At 39.3% G+C, this 16495-nt stretch overlaps 1 protein-coding gene across 3 annotated transcripts; it reads left to right on the top strand.

The window, feature by feature from the left end:
- Positions 1 to 19: 19 nt before the first annotated feature.
- Positions 20 to 14087, top strand: Zranb2 (zinc finger RANBP2-type containing 2). 3 transcript variants are annotated; one of them, XM_021157744.2, is made up of 11 exons: positions 20 to 324; positions 2184 to 2236; positions 2327 to 2435; positions 3446 to 3528; positions 6364 to 6440; positions 6771 to 6905; positions 7432 to 7601; positions 8859 to 8945; positions 10665 to 10823; positions 11789 to 11863; positions 12380 to 14087. In XM_021157744.2, exons 1-10 carry the CDS (start codon positions 269 to 271, stop codon positions 11820 to 11822), a joined length of 963 nt encoding a protein of 320 aa, XP_021013403.1. In that variant the 5' UTR covers positions 20 to 268; the 3' UTR covers positions 11823 to 11863; positions 12380 to 14087. The 3 variants fall into 3 exon arrangements, with proteins under 3 accessions (XP_021013403.1, XP_021013402.1, XP_029331026.1); XM_021157743.2 differs by lacking the exon at positions 11789 to 11863; XM_029475166.1 differs by lacking the exons at positions 2327 to 2435; positions 11789 to 11863.
- Positions 14088 to 16495: the final 2408 nt, after the last annotated feature.

Genomic DNA, 16495 nt, shown 5'->3' on the forward strand with positions numbered 1-16495 from the left:
GCTCTGCTGCGATGGCCGCCGGGCCGGGCTGTCTTCACAACGCCTGCTCAGGAGCTCGGTAAGGCCGAAACGAGGCAGAGCCTCAGGACAGGCTGCTGGCTCCCGGACGTCGTCTCCGCACCGCTGCTCCAGGCTCGCGGTCCGGCGGTGTGCGTTCTCCCCCACCCCAGGGAAGGGCGGGTCCGGCGGCGCGCAGACAGCCCGGCGCGAGGCCCCCGCGGCTCCGGTGGAGACGTCGCTGCGGGCGGCACTGCTGCTGGCGTCCAAGATGTCGACCAAGAATTTCCGAGTCAGTGACGGGGACTGGATCTGCCCTGACAAGAAGTGAGCGTGGCGGGATGCCGTGAGACCTGGGGTGGCCGGGAGGCCCCTGTGAGGGCGGCGACGGGGCCGCGGCCTTTGTGGGGACGGCGGGGCGGTCGCCGCCGGCCTTGAGCGGTCGCGGGCGGCCCGCACGTGACCCCGCGCGGAGCTGAGCTCACGGTTCAGTGGCCCTGCTCCGAGCTCTGCCGGGGCCGCTCGCTGTCCCTCCCTCCCTCCGTCCCTCGCTCCCTCCCTGCGGCCGCCGTGCTTTTGGGCCTGCGATCCGTCCCCAGTGACTTGGCTTTTCTCATCCTCTTGCCTAGAGGCAGGAGGCCTGGGCGCGTACGTGGCCGGGAAGCCGGTGTGCTCCGCTTATGGCCACAGAGATCTTTCTGAATAGGTGTCCCTATTTTTAAAGAAAAGTGATGTACCAGCTCGTGTTCTTGGAAAGCCAGAGTCAGAGCTGAAGGAAACCCGGGTTTACTCTTCTGTCTACTGCAGAGCGTCTAGCCTGAAGTACCTTTGCTAGAAAATACATTGCTCGATTACAGTTAACACCGAAATAACATGGGCAGTGTGTGGAGAGCAAGGAAATGATGTCACCCAGATCCACTTGGTTGGTATCAGACTGATATCAGGCTAAGCATACCAAGTCAGCAGACTAGAACCGAGATCCTCTTGGACTGTCACTGCAGGAACTGTGTGACACTTTGGAACCCTTCAGAGATTAAGACACCAGCCTCTCTGCCCTCTGTGTGACTCGTAGGAAAATGTGCTCTTGTGTTCTTACTGAAAGCACCCATGTATATTTTGGAAGGACTCTTCCTTCAAAGTCCTGTACATCTAAACTCGGCAGAAACTAAATGTTATTTGTACTGAATATGTAAATCCAAGGAGACAGTTTTCAGAATATATTTTGTTTTACTTGGAACGTGTGTATTTCTTTTTTTAAACAGAAAAAGGGACCTTAAAGTTGTCTGGAGTCATTCAGTTTAGTGTTACACTTCCTTTCACTAGTTTATCTCATTCATTGTTTTTTAATAGGGTGGTGGATTCTTTTTCGTTACTTAAGCTTTAAATGGAGTGTCTAACTGCTTTAACAAATACTAAAGTAGTGCAAGTGTGTGAGAACTTAAATATTTAATGTCATAAGGTTACACCTTTTTCTGTTTGTTGTGGTTTTGTTTCCTGTTTTTTACAGTTTTAGATTTGATAAATACTATAATACTCAAATTTCTTTACTATTTAATTCTGTCTTTAGTTAATATATCAGTCTTTTCCTTATCATCGCACTTCCTACCTCTCAAAGAATGTTTCACCAATTCTCTGGAGTCCTTCTGTAACTCTTCATTCCTGATGGATCCATCCCTAGGATTTTGTGATTAATCTTTTCCTTTTAGACAGAGTTTCTCTATGGAACTCACAGAGATCTGCCTGCCTCTAGCTCACAAGTGCTGTGATTAAAGGCTTGTGCCACCACTACCCAGCTTGAATTTTATGCTTCTAAAACTCATTACATTTATTACTTGTAACAAACAAGATGAGAGTTGATGTACCTTTTTTTTTTTTAATCTCTCTGGTATCTTGTCTAATTGTTATAGAAGAGTCTGATGACACTTTGGAACAAGAGACTTTTATGTAACTAATGATATACACCAGTCTGAAGATAGCAAGGTTTGGGTCCTAAAATGGTTCCCACAGTAACTGTAAGCACAAGGTTGAGATTTTTGCCCAGCTTTTGCTTCTCCCTGCTGGTGCTGATATTAACATGATGGGATAAGCTTGTTCTGCGTTCCAGGGTGTAGTGAGGACAGTTTAAAATGTAAATAGTTTAAGTATCTAGGAATTACTACTCTAAGTGCATCTCACTTTATTTTCAGGTGTGGAAATGTAAACTTTGCTAGGAGAACCAGCTGTAACAGATGTGGTCGAGGTGAGCCCTGACAGATAATTCTCTTAATACTGTATATGCAGATCATTTCTTATTTCCCAGGATTTATATCGAGTTCTTGTCTGTTTGCAGAAAAGACAACTGAGGCCAAGATGATGAAAGCTGGGGGAACAGAAATAGGAAAGACACTGGCAGAGAAGAGCCGGGGCTTATTTAGTGCCAATGATTGGCAATGCAAAACGTATGTGCTTCAGATTGCTGTCTGTTACTGCAACAACATGATGAACTCTTGCAAATTATGTGACAACATACTATGCCATATTGATCCAAAAATTTATTGGTCTTAGTTGGGACTATAGTGAAAGGGAAATTTTAAGTGGTATCTTTCAGGGGTGTTACCAGTTGTTGCTGTGGTAGTGTGTAATGAGCTGATAACCAAAGGTCTGGGGGACATTGAAGACCTTGTGGTCTACTTCTTGTTCCTGAATAATTGCATGATTTGGGGTTTTTGTTTTGTTTTGTTTCTACTTTTTGTCTCTTTTATAATATGAAAGTAACTTGAAAAATCTTAAGTTGCCTTCCATAAAAATTGCTTCTTGTTAGATTTTTTTTTATTGTTGCCTTTTAGGCTGGAGAGATGGTTCAGCGCTTAAGAGTACTGAATGATCTTCCAGAGGGTCCAAGTTAAATTCCCAGTAGCCACATGACAGCTTTAAAAAAATAGAATACTTTTTTTTTCAGGTTTAGATTTCATTTTGTATTGATTTTTCTCAGTCTCCACATTTTGTGCTATGTAAATAAATCCTACATATATGAAAAAGCACTGGACCAGAAAAACATCTTACATGAAGTCCTGGTCCTGTAGACAGACCTTGAACCTGTACAGGGAAGCTGTCTTACAAACTAAGTCACAGGGTTTAGTGAACTAACTGCAAAGGATTTCTTAGAGGGCACTAAGAATAGCAAACATATTTGTGAAAGGTGAGACCAAACTCTTTAAGGTAGATTCAGAGATGATAGGAAATGGAACCTTTGATTAAAGCACTGCTTTTTCCCCTCAGTAGCAGAATTTCTAGTTATGTCACTTCTCAGTATAAGTTATATTGAATAGATTTTTAAATTTCATTTCCATTACTCCTTAATGAAGATTACTTTGTATTAATTATTTCACCATAATGTTTTGAATAATATTTTTTCAATGTTTAGGTGCCTTCTAGTTTAATGGTTTTTGGTTTTGTTTTATAATTGTAGTTGCAGTAATGTGAATTGGGCTAGAAGATCAGAGTGTAACATGTGTAATACTCCAAAGTATGCTAAATTAGAAGAAAGAACAGGTAAGAAATATACTACTTTCTCAAGAGAGCATAGGAAGAAAGGGAATCTGTTTACTTGTGTGTATGTGTGTGTTTGTGTTCTGTTTGAGTCCTGGATGGCCTCAGACTCGATATATAACAAAGGATAGCTTTCATCTCTCAGCTTCTGCCTCATCCTGTATGCTGGTATTATAAGCATGTACCACCACACCCTATTTACTGGGGGTTTTTTCCTCTTAGCACTCAAAAAAATTTTATGTAATAGTTTCAATTTATGAAGTAGTGCTAGGCAGCCTTACACTAGCATTTAGGGTTCTAGGATACTTCTATAAGTGCTTTTCTACCTCCTCCTGCTTGGTGGGTGCATGGTAGGTAGTAATGATACAACAATAGCATATATCCTAGTGTGACAGGAAGGTAAAGGACATTTTAAAGACATCCTGTAAAGCTTAAAAATGAATTCTTAATCTTAGCCACATTTTAGATATCAGAGAAGCTTTAAAGTTACAAATTACAAAGCATAAAACTAAAATCTTTTTTATTGTTAGGAGTTTTGGTTGCATTTTCTTTTTACTGTTTTAAGAGTTTTATATGTGCATGTGTGTTTTGATCAAATTCATAAGATAGACATTCCCTCCCCTTCAGTTTCTCTCCTAACCCCACTACATGTTCCCTCCTCAACCTCATGTTCTCTCTCTCTCTCTCTCTCTCTCTCTCTCTCTCTCTCTCTCCTCCCCACCCCTCTTTCTTTATAAACCACTGAGTACAGTTAGTGCTGGCTCTATGTATGTAGGTATAGGACCATCTGACTACTAGAACATGGGTAGCTTTCACGGGCATGAAGCTTACATTGACTCCTAATAGCCTTCAATTGTCAATGATATCCCAGCTTGAATGGGACTTCATAGACCCTCCCCAGTTTATGCTGGAACTTTGGTGGCTTGATGTTGTTAGACTGTCTTTGTACACATAGTCACAGCCACTATAAATTCATATGCTTACTGTGGTCCAGCTATTAACCATTTTACTACCGTGTACCTTGCCCTCCCCCCACCCCCTCAGCTTTTAAAATCTTTCCATGCCCTTTTGATGATCACCAGCCTTAGAGGAAAGGATATGGTGTAGATGTGCCATTCAGAGCTAAGCACTCCACACATTGCTGGCTTCTGTATTAATCTCCAACTTATAGGAAACGAAGCTTCTCTGGTGATGGTTAAGAGAGCACTGGTCTATGGGTATAAAGATAAGAACACAGGTGCATGTGTCCATTTACCGATAGCATGGTATCAGCTCCCACAGGGCCTGTGACCTACCTGCCATGGAATTTTTTTTTCCCCCTATTAATGGTGTCATGCTTGAGTTTGTCTTCTGTAGAGAGCTAAATCTAATCAGGATTTGGTTATTTCCATAACATGGTGTTGCTGTTGCACTGTGGGCTTCTCTGGAAAGGTAGGGTTTGCAACTGAGTGAAGACTGTTGATTACCTTTCTTCCCTTGGTAGAACCTTCTAGCACTATGAGATTATCCAGTAAGGATAAAGCTTTCAGATTAGTACTAGCTTGATGGTTCCATGTCCTGTGACTCAAGTGTATAGTACTTGTAAGAGCATCATATTGTCAAAGAACTATGAAGGGGTCAACTCTTGGGCTTGCTTAAGAGTGGGTCCCAAAACCTAGTAATTGTGTGGATGATATTTGGTAATTGTTGACTTAAGTAATCACAAACTTGTTTCTATATGTCAATGGAGAACCTCAGCAGAATATAGTTTTCCCATTGCCAACAATTAACCCAACCATTGTCAAAGACAGTGAACATGTTCAGCATGCAAGATTCCTGAGTAGGTAAAACTGCTTACCCTGTTTGCCTGTTCTCTCTGAGGGCATACTACTGTCCCTGTTTGATTTTTGGGAGTCAGAGGCCTAATAGTAGGTAGATCTTTTGGATCAAGTCATTCCAAATTTTCTTTACCCCCAATTGTTTGTTTGTTCAATTTTTTTTTTATAATTCTTGAGTTCAAGAGCCTTACTACCAACTTCCTAGGTGTTCCTTTTCATCCCTTAGATCCTACCTCTTAACTCCCAGAGGCACCTTTGCCTTCTGCAAGTGCTATCCCATTTTGTCTCCTCCTTCCTCTCAGTGCTCTTTGTCTCCCTATATTATTCTGTACTTCATCTTACTACTGGGTATTTGGACTCTTCAAGGACCTTCTTTGAACCTTCTTTCCTTTGTTTTCTGTATATTTTCTTTTAAAGCCAAAGTCTTAAGGAACAATATCAAGATTTCTTTGAACTATATATATACCTACTTAAATTACATTGTCATGTAGCCGTCATACTCATTACATTATAACTGAATTTGTGGTTTCCTCCTAAGACCTAGCTTCTTGAAGAGATCTGTGTCTTGTGATTAGTACTGTCCACATCAGGATTTGCCCCTCAGTTGTATGCTTCCTGGCACTTTGTTCATCTTAACCCTACCTTCAAAGTCTCTGTTACCTACCTAATGAATACAAGTTTAGCCCATGGGACTTAGTTAATAGTTCTAATCTAGAAGAATTGTAATGGAGAGGAAATTCCTTTTAAAACTTTGTCATAGCAGAAAAAGGTGTTTTACATACAGATTTCATGAATGACCTGCCGTGAGAAATTTTTAAGTTGTAAACATCTGTAGGTACTGCTGTGCTTTACAACTAAAGCAGATCCTACTTGTTTTCTATCATAGATTTTAACTTGTAAGACTAGTAATTAGTTACATAAATGACCACCATTATTAGATCTTCATTTTATATTAGCTGGGGAAAGTGAGCATAATTTTGATATTTGAGTTGTTACAGCTATTTATACTCTCTTTTTAAAGGATATGGAGGTGGTTTTAATGAAANAGAGAATGTTGAATACATAGAAAGAGAAGAATCTGATGGGGAATATGATGAGGTAAGCTCTCAGATACGTATATTTTAAGTAGAGAAATGTTAATACCTAGAGTTCAGAAAAGCTGTATGTGCATGGATGTATGCATGTACGGTATAGGGGGTACATGTGCCCTTGTGTGCATCTGTAGAGGATGTTGGGTGATAGTTCTCATTGAGCCTATAACTCAACCATTGGCTGGACTGATGGACCAGTGGGAAAATCATCTCTACCTGCAAGTACAGAGATTACATGCTCACATTTCCACATCTACTTTTCCACAAGGGTACAAATAGGTTTTGAAAATAAAATATTTTTATGTCTTTTCAGCCTGTGTATTTTTTTTCCCTCTAGTTTGGACGTAAAAAGAAAAAATACAGGGGGAAAGCAGTTGGTCCTGCATCTATATTAAAGGAAGTTGAAGATAAAGAATCAGAGGGAGAAGAAGAGGATGAGGATGAAGATCTATCTAAATATAAGCTAGATGAGGTAATGGTCCCTGTCCTCTCCCCTCACCTTTATTTACTGGAACTATTCTGAAGCAAAAGATGCTTTTGACACCTGGACCATTGTTGGCCATACATACTCCATACATACATACTCCTGGAGGAGCCAGGTCCTTGTTCTTCAGAGTGATGTGTGTCAGCATATTGTGGTGTTAGGTGCACAGAACCAAGCAAATGGTTATTGTAATTCAGAGAACAGAAAACAGTATTCTAAACTAAGGCTGGTGGTGGTGGTAGTGGACCAAGGACTCCTGACAGAACTGAAAATTGCCAACAGTTTGGTGTATGCTGTGAGAATCAGTGGGGTGGCTTCTAGGAGCCTGCCTGAACTGTCTGTACAGTCTTTTCTATCAGATGACTTAAGTGAATGAACTCCTGAATTGAAAATAAGCTTGCATTAAAATATTTGGTGACAGACCCATCTGAAAATGCTTGGTATGATAAATGTTTATCCTTTGGGTGGGTAGTATTAATATATAGATGTCTAAATGGAATTAAAATTTTATTAGGACGAGGATGAAGATGATGCTGATCTCTCAAAATATAATCTTGATGCCAGTGAAGAAGAAGATAGTAACAAAAAGAAAAGCAATAGGCGGAGCCGCTCAAAGTCACGATCGTCTCACTCAAGGTCTTCATCACGCTCATCCTCCCCCTCAAGTTCAAGGTCCAGGTCCAGGTAAACGGGTGCAGGCCAAGGGTAACACCAGTCAAAATGTCAGTATCTAACTTTTTACTACTTAACTTAAATAAGCTTTTTATCTTAAATATTTCAATGAAGTCACCTTAGCTACACTTTATCTTTGTATCCTGCAAATACTACCCTGTATTTTTAGAAATTCAAACCTTGGAAGTTGCCTGTTCTGTGTCACCCTTTTGGCTTTGACTAGAGTACCTCAAGTTCAAAAGCACTGTGTAAGCAATGTATACCTAAGTAGGTAGTGTGTGTTCAGGTACTGTCAAGTAAAGTGGACATTTATTTCAGTATCTCTGGTTTTTAGGTTTTTCTGAGCATTAATGACACATTATTTTTGATAATTTATTTTGGTGTCAATCTTCTCAATAGAGAATAAATCTAGCCATGATGCTAATTGCTTCTAGAGAGTCCAGAATATTTGGGTGTTTAAAACATGCATTTGATACTATAATTAAAACTAAACAGTGATTTTCTATGGAACAACATTCATTAATGGCCAATTTTTAATGATATTTAAAGAAGAAAATATGTTGCCAGCTACTTAATTTGTACTATAAAGCCTAAAATGCTAATTTTGAGGGCTGGAGAAATATACCTCAGTGATAGATCCTTGTCTAGCATATATGGGGCCCTGGGCTCAATTCCTAGTCCCCCCCCCCAAAAAAAAATAGTTGATTTTGAGATAACTGTGATAGTCTCTGTGGGAACAAACTAAAAATGGTGTCAGGCATGTCATTTGTGGTTTTCAGAGTGTGAGGGCTAGATTTCCCTCAGTTCTACAGTCTGTTAGTAATGTAATTAAAGTAGAACACTGGGTTGTTGAATCTTTAGTTCTCTACAAATGAAGGCTAGACATCAAAAATGTGATATAGCAGTTAGGGTTTTCTGCCTACTCGACACTGGAAATAGGTTTTCAAATGAAAATGAAAAGAGAACTGGAGAATCTAAATATAAATGTGACATTGTCTGCAGTGAGCTGTGAGGAGGTGACATTGTCTGCAGTGAGCTATGGTGCTTGTTACTTCCCTTTTGGCAGTTTAATTGGGCTTGGAAAGTGGTCACTGAAACTTTTTAATTTTTTTTTTCTTGTAAACTTAGTCTTTATTACAGTAAGAAGCTTTGTTTTAAGTATTTTTGCTTGGAAAATGCACTCTTAATATATGTCTTTCTTTCAGTGTTCATATCACAAACCTCAAAAATGTGGTCCTAGGGGAAAAAAATGCTTCCGTGTTGTTCCAGGTCCCGTTCAAGAAGCTCTTCCAGTTCGCAGTCCAGGTCTCACTCCGGTTCCAGAGAACATTCCAGATCCCGTGGTTCGAAATCAAGGTGAATGAGGTAGCACCTCTGTAGAGCAGAGGAGAGTGCTCACAGGCTTCAGACGGCTCCGCTGCTTCCCTCATTGCTCTGCTTCTGTTTGTCAGTTCTGTTGTAGCGCTGGGAATCTAATGCACCTACCTCAGCTTAATCTCACCAGACAATGTTTCCACTGCACACTGTGCCAAGACATTTCCAGGGTTGATTAAAGGGGGTGGGGTATGCATATATAGCTAAGATGTGTAATATAGGAAGGTGAAGGCAAGTTACTCCACCTAGTATATTAAGTTTATGTTTACAGTTAATTTAAATTTGACATACAAGTGAGAAGTTATTTCTGAGAGGAAGACCAACCATTCCATCATATAGCTTTGAAACATTTTATATTTCAGGCAAATGTTTACTATAGCTTTGCCTGTTTTTTCTCAGTTTCTAGTGAGTGCTCTATGTATTTACTACATCTCCCTGACATTAAAGAATATTATAAATTGCCTGTGTAACAAACACCCCTCTTAAAACCAAGTCATGTAGGATGTTGGCTTAAGTATGGTGTGATATAAGCCATGCTGTGAGCATTTCAAAGGAAAATGATTGGTTAAAAAAAAAAAAGGCAATAGAAGCATTAGGCTTTCGGTTCCTTGAAAAAGTTTTCTGTACTTGCTCAGTATGCTGCCTTCATCTTTAGTCACTGTATGGTTGTGTCCTGCAGGCATACAGCATTTATACGAAAGCCTCAGATCTCACTTGTGGGATTTACATTGACGGTTCCTAACAACTCTTCTGTAGAAAGACTCACTTAATTGAGCCCACTCTAACATTTGAAGGCAGCTGCCATTGAGTCCCCCTGAGGAGAGGAGTGATGGGGCACTGACCAGTGCTCTACTGACCAGCGCTGAGTAGAGCAAAGGCTTCTTTCTTATGTGCATTAACTATCCGTGCTCACGTCAGACTGGAGTCTTGGTGTGGCCCTCTGGGAACTGTAGGACTGAGGTTTACAGAACAGCCTTCATATCCTTCCCAAACATTTAATTGCTTACAACTTTCCAAAGAATTCTCCTTTTGGGCTTTCTCATTTTATTTTAAGCCCTAAGGTGAATTTTTTGGGAAGTTTGAGCTAAATGCCTTCAACTAAAAATATGTAAATGGAGATAAATTTGCTCTTTAAATTACACATTTACTTCCACCTAAAACATGTAAATGTTGCTACTTCATACTTCATAGCACAGTTCTCAGTACAAGTCACATTGTAGAGTTGCCATTTTCATTGACTACTTCACAGCTTAAGTGTTCTTTTTCTGGGCCATGTCCCTCAGGTGTCTGTAGCACCTTACCTGTAAGAAGTTAAGTTCATTGTCTTCAGCAAGCTTTATATAAAGTGAATTTTCCTGACAAATGGGAGGATCTATTTTCTGACTATAAAGTCACCACAGAATTGATTTCACTGTTTGTATACTTTAAATTGGAACACTATAAGCAATTATAAAAATATTCTGTCTTAATTCAGTAAAGTACTTGTTAATTACAAGGGTAAATATTTAGAGTGTTTTAAAGAGGAAATGGTTGTGTATAAGTAGAACATGTTGATGGTTGACCCGAAGTCTTCTGAGTAAGCAGTAAGTATTCCCTCACAAAGCCCTCATAGTCACAATCCTGTTTGCTTTGGGGAACTGGACAGTCTTCACTTCTGCCTGCCTTTAATGAAACGTCTGCTTTGTCTCTCGATCAATGAAGATCCAGCTCCAGGTCCCACAGGGGCTCTTCTTCCCCAAGAAAAAGATCTTACTCGAGTTCTTCGTCATCTCCTGAAAGAGACAGGAAGAGGAGTCGCTCNAGACCTTCTTCACCAGCTGTTCGCAAAAAAAGACGAACGAGATCACGGTCACCCGAAAGGTTTGGGTTTCTGTAGAATAAGAATGGGTGTTCTTACGTGTATTTCATAGGTGGACTTTGTAGGCAAGGGTTAGATTTCTTTCTCCTTTGTTCTTTAAATTTTTTATCTTTAAACTTCAAAGTTCAGATTACTTTGTTTAGCTTGCTTATTAGAAAAAATTACAGGACAGACTATTCTCTAATCATTTTATTGTTCAAATTTTATTCCCATGTATATTATAGCCAACTCTCGGTTATTTTTGTGTTTTTAAAGATCTAAACCCAAAAGCTGTATGTTGAAATGGTTTACATGTGTTTGTTTTTTAAGACTAAATGCTAGAGATGGTAGGGATCCTAGGGTACCTAGTCAGGATGAACTTGCAAAATCATGGGGATCTGTCCTCCTTTAAATATGTATATAAGTTTTACAAATGCATTTCTGTAGCACATGGCTTTTATGCCCTTTTCACGCCCTTGGAGTTAATACTTTTTTCATCTTGCAGTCCAGATCCATTTTCCTCTTTTGAAAAGGACCTTCTCTGGGTCCCTGTATCTAGAGTGCACTTGCCATGTGTCAGCCTTTTCTGCAACAGACTTGATTACTTGATTTCACTAATTGTCTCTTGGCTTTCAATGTCATAATAATGATTTGTGGCTTCATTTGTAGTCTTGGCAAATTTTCCATATTCTCTCAGCTTGTGAAAGAAAAGAAGGATCATTAGAGTCTGGTGATGGCTGGGTTTAGAGGGTAGGGTCATGTTACTCTACTCTCAGAATTACATGTCCTCCACATTCGAAGTTCAAGATTGTACCCAGTCTTCCTTCTGTGCATTGTTTCTTCATATGAAAATTACTCTGTACTTGAGATAAATGCATTATGTTGCCATTCTACTACTTCTGCAAGTTTTTAATCTTAGCCACATATAACCCCCCCCCCCTAGTTTGTTGTCATCTAAACTTAATGCACATGTTCTCTATTCTATAAGCCAGGTGATTGGTGAAAACATTAAACAACCCTGAGCCCAGGGCCAACCCCTACGGAACACCACCACTTTTCCCAGGTTGATACTGACTTACTCATGTTGGCTGCATGACTCTAGCACTAACTGTACATCACCTTATGTGATCTCGACTTCCAAAACTTGATTGCTTTGAATGTACTTTCTCATGCACTATGCACTCAGAAGCCTTGCTGTGTTCCATAGAGACCCAGTGTGTTCTCTGTGGTACAGCATATACATTGATTTTGCCACACCTTACCAGGATTCTTTGCCTTTCTTGTACATATATGTGATTATGAGCTTTTTTCAAGGCTTTCCTTTCATTACCTTGAATAATTGAGAGGTGGCTATATTTGAAATGAGTTTATATTCTTAAATTGTAGAGTCTTGAGTTCAAATCACACCAATTCTGGGCTTATATCAAAAAAGTTTGTAAGCTATCTTAGGTTTTAAGTTCTCCTGGGAGCATCAAGGTACCTAGTGTGTGCTCTGCTCTTCTCTGGTGTTTGCAGTCTTAGGAACAGACACTTGGTTTAGTGCTGTTTACAGATTGTTCTGCTCTCTTATGTCTTACAGGCACCACAGGTCGTCCTCCGGATCAACACATTCTGGTTCCCGTTCAAGTTCAAAAAAGAAATAATGTATTAAAATTTACATCTTTAAAAAACATTGAGTNCAGTGCATGAAGCATATTTTTTAGGAAGTTGATGTCTCATTTGGTCAGAAGTACTACATCTGCTAGTAGAGGTGCATGCCTTTATTGCTTTTCAAAACAATACAACTGTGTTTATTTGTGAAACTGAAAGTAAATTGCATTTTAAGCCATATACTGTTCCCCAGATAAATGCTCTGTTCATTATTTACAACCATTTGCTTCATTTAAAACCATCCTAGCAATAACAGAGTACTTTTGTTTCCTACTTTAAATCCTTGTCCTTTTCATTTCTAAATGTTCTATTGACAGAGACAGGGTTGCCTGGGCTTGCCTGGACTTCAGACACATGGGCAAAGCTAATAAGCTAGTTGGAATAACCAATTTATGTTCATATGGGGGTAGTAGTCAACCTGGTTATGTTATTTACCTGTGCCAGTAATTTCTTACCAGCAGTTAACTACGTTGCAAAGCTGACAACTGGGAACAAGCTGAGGGTGCCTTAGAATCATTGTCTCTTAACAGCTTTACACCTCTTAATGCAAGAGGATTGTAGAAATTATAGAAGAAAAAGGTTAATCACATCATATTTCAAAATGTTTCTCAAAGTTTAAGAAATGCGGATATCCTTTTACCAAATCCTAGTTACCAAATATTGTACTTGATCNATAAAGGATTTTTTAAAAGGCTAAATCATAGTTAATGAGCAAATTGAAGAAAGCTTTTGAAACCTGTTTCTCAGTGGCAGGCTGACAGGGACATGAATTTAAGTGAACATTTGCCCTGTGATGTCTGATTTTGAACATTGTAGATACCTAAGTAACAGAAGAATTCTTATTTCTGCACAATTTAAGCAAAATCATTTTTCTCCTCATCTGAAAAAGAAAACCATATGGCTTAAAATGCTTTCGGAGTTTTATTTCTCAAATNAAAATCTGGTCACTTGAGATCCATTTTGTTCTCTGGTTTAAAAGTTAAAAGGTTTCTCTTTAACAGTCTCTTCAGCAGCAAAAGCAAGGTAAGTATATAAGGAACAACAGTTGTGCTGGGGCTCCTTGTGAGGGAATTATTTTTCCTGTTTCTCCTTTAGTATTTGTCTGCTGCAGTTTAAATAAGTAAAGCCTTCTAAGATGTTTAGTAGACAGATCAAACAAAATGTTTTTATTTTAAAGTGAGTGTTTCTCTTCTCAACTGATCTAAAGATGAAAACAAAATATCGTACGTAGAAATATTTTGGTAATATTTTTACAAGCTTTCCTGTTTTTTGTCTTATTTTCCTTGCTCCATTTACTGTAGGTTGCACACGAACTCTTACTCTCTTGTAATTGTGCCTCAGACTTCTCGAAAGTCGACTTTCTGAGTTGCCCAGATCTTCTAGATCCAACGTGTTAGCCTTGGTTTGTTTTTGTGCTTTCTGTATTTAAAANTTGAACTGTACTAGGCAAATGCAAGATTATAAATTTAGCTAATAGGAGTTTACAAACAGTTCAGATGATTATGATTTGATTTGGTTTAATTGAGCTGTACTAGTTCATTTCATAAGGAAATGATACTGTAGACAAATGTAAATAAAATCCGTGAGTCAACTATCAAGTGTTGTTTATTAGAAATAAAATAGAAAGTTGTAAGCTCTGACTGAATGTTCTATACTCATAATAGCTTTTTTTTTTTTTTCACTGTTCACTTTATCATGCTGACTTTCAAACATAACGAACAAGAAGGCAACAACTTGGGATACCAAGTACTTTTCATTTGTGTATGCTTGCTACCAAGACATTACATACCTCGACCCTGTGGCCAGTTAGAGTATCATGTGCTCCTAGAATCACTCAAGAGCTAATACTTATTGTCATTCAGTGATGACAATAAGTTTCTTATGTTTCCACTGGACTCTAAAACAAGTTGTCAATATAAGGCCATGTAGGCACAGTTGGAAAGACAATTAGGCATTTACTGTCATTCTGTGTCCCCTTCCTGATGCCTGGTGCTCAGGGCCACCATTGAAGATTCTGGTAGGAGATAAGGAGGGCTCTGCTGCCTCCTTTTTTTTTGACCTAGGTGTTAAAAGTGCCATCATACCTCTCTTAACCTGGAAGTTGTATGATTTTTTGAAAGTATAAACCACCTTTTTGTTGTTGTTCTTGTTAGTTTATATGGTGTACACTTGCCACAGTATGGAAGTGGAGATCAGAGATTAACTTGCTGGAATCCAGTCTCTCTCCTCTTTTGTGATGGTTCTAGATCATCAGTCTTAATAGTGTTGAGTGGCCCAAACTTTTACCCACTGAACCATCTCACTAGGAAGACTACACAGTCATGGAAAGTTAAGAGCACAATGCAATTAAAAACTTGTTTGCAGGAACCAGAAGAGCAGAGTCTAATGACAGATTTCAGTATTGTGTCTCATAAAAAAGTCAACTTATATATTTGGTAAACCAACTATTCAATTTTTTTTAGGATAGTAACTTGGTAAAGAAGCTATTATACAAGTTGCAAAAGGGTTATATGGAAACTGCTTCCTCATTTCACAGTTAACACTGTAAATTCATGTGTTAGAACTAGAACTGGTATACTAGTTATTTTCTGGCTTTGTCTTTTGTTGTTTGGTTTTTGTTTCAATTTTTAAAAATTTTTTATTCAGTTTTCATACATATATGCAAAAATCTTGATCTTATCCACCCACAAGTTCCTTGGTACCCTGCTAACATGAGCCCCTCCCACCTTCATGTCCTCTCTTAAACCCAGAGTCCAGTCAGTGCTGCCCACATAAGCATGTACATACTACTAATTAACAGCTAAACTGCTGAAGAAAAATGACTCCCTATTGATCTCTGTTGCTGTGATAAACATTCTGAACAAAGGCAACTTATAGGATAAGGAACCTTACTCAATGGTACACATTCGGGTCACATTCCATCATTGAAGGTGGGAGGGCAAGAACATGCAGGCAGGATTGCTTGCTAATCCATGCAGCATTATGAACTCACAGCCAAGTAAATCTAGCAGGAGTCATGAAGGATACGGCTTGCTAGCAGTCTTGCCCATGGATCACATGCTCAGATAGCTTTCTTGGACTGCCTAGGTCTACCTGACTAGAGAGAGATTCTGGTCTGGGCCTTCTCACATCAGTCATTAATAGTCTCTCATGGACAAGAAACAGATCTGAGCAGTTCTATAGTTGTGATGATTATGAGGTGGTTCTCTACAGTGTGTCAAGCTAACAAGAAAAACTAACCAGGATACTACTTCCCTGGCTATGAGGAAATTCTGACTTTTTTAAAGATGATTGCTATGTTTAGACCTGGGTCCATGGTGCTCCTGCTTCAGCTTCCCATAATTCTAGCTAGTTTACAGGTTCAGAGGTTTGCTGCTTTATCATCAGGGTGGGAAGCAGGGCACCACAGGCCACACATGGTACTGAAGAAGTCTACATCTGGATGAATAGACATCAAGAAGAGAGACATTGGGCCTCTTCTGAAACCTCAAAGTTCACACCCCCCTCCCCCCCCAGTGACTCCAACAAGCCACAATTCCAATAATGCCATTCCCATGAGGCTGTAAAGACCATTTTCATTCAAACCACACAGCCACTTCCTAACCCACTGGGTTAGTATGCTTTTCACCCTGTAGCCTAAGGCTATGGGTTTAGAATGTAGAGAAGCACCATTTTGATCTCTGAAGCTTACTGCATGACATCCTGGGAATGTTAACCTCAGCTTTTAAAGTGGCTTAGGCCTTTTCCTTAATCTATCTTCATAAGTGATACTTGGTGTGCTTCCATCTGTAAAGGAATTGGAAGTGCAAGACCCAACCCTTTTTTTTTTCACCAAAGAAACTTCTTTTATTCAGCAGGTAGAAACAACTATAGAAAGATATAACTGACCAAACAGATTAAAAATTTACTGTGGGGTATCATCCCCAGTTGATATCTCTACAACACAAATCCTACAATATTTTTCTTTCCTTTTTTTTTTCTAATTTTTTTCTAATTAGGTATTTTCTTCATTTATATTTCCAATGCTATCCCAAAAGTCCCCCAT

Source organism: Mus caroli, chromosome 3 (assembly GCF_900094665.2).
Source record: "Mus caroli chromosome 3, CAROLI_EIJ_v1.1, whole genome shotgun sequence".
NCBI classification, from domain to species: Eukaryota; Metazoa; Chordata; class Mammalia; order Rodentia; family Muridae; genus Mus; species Mus caroli.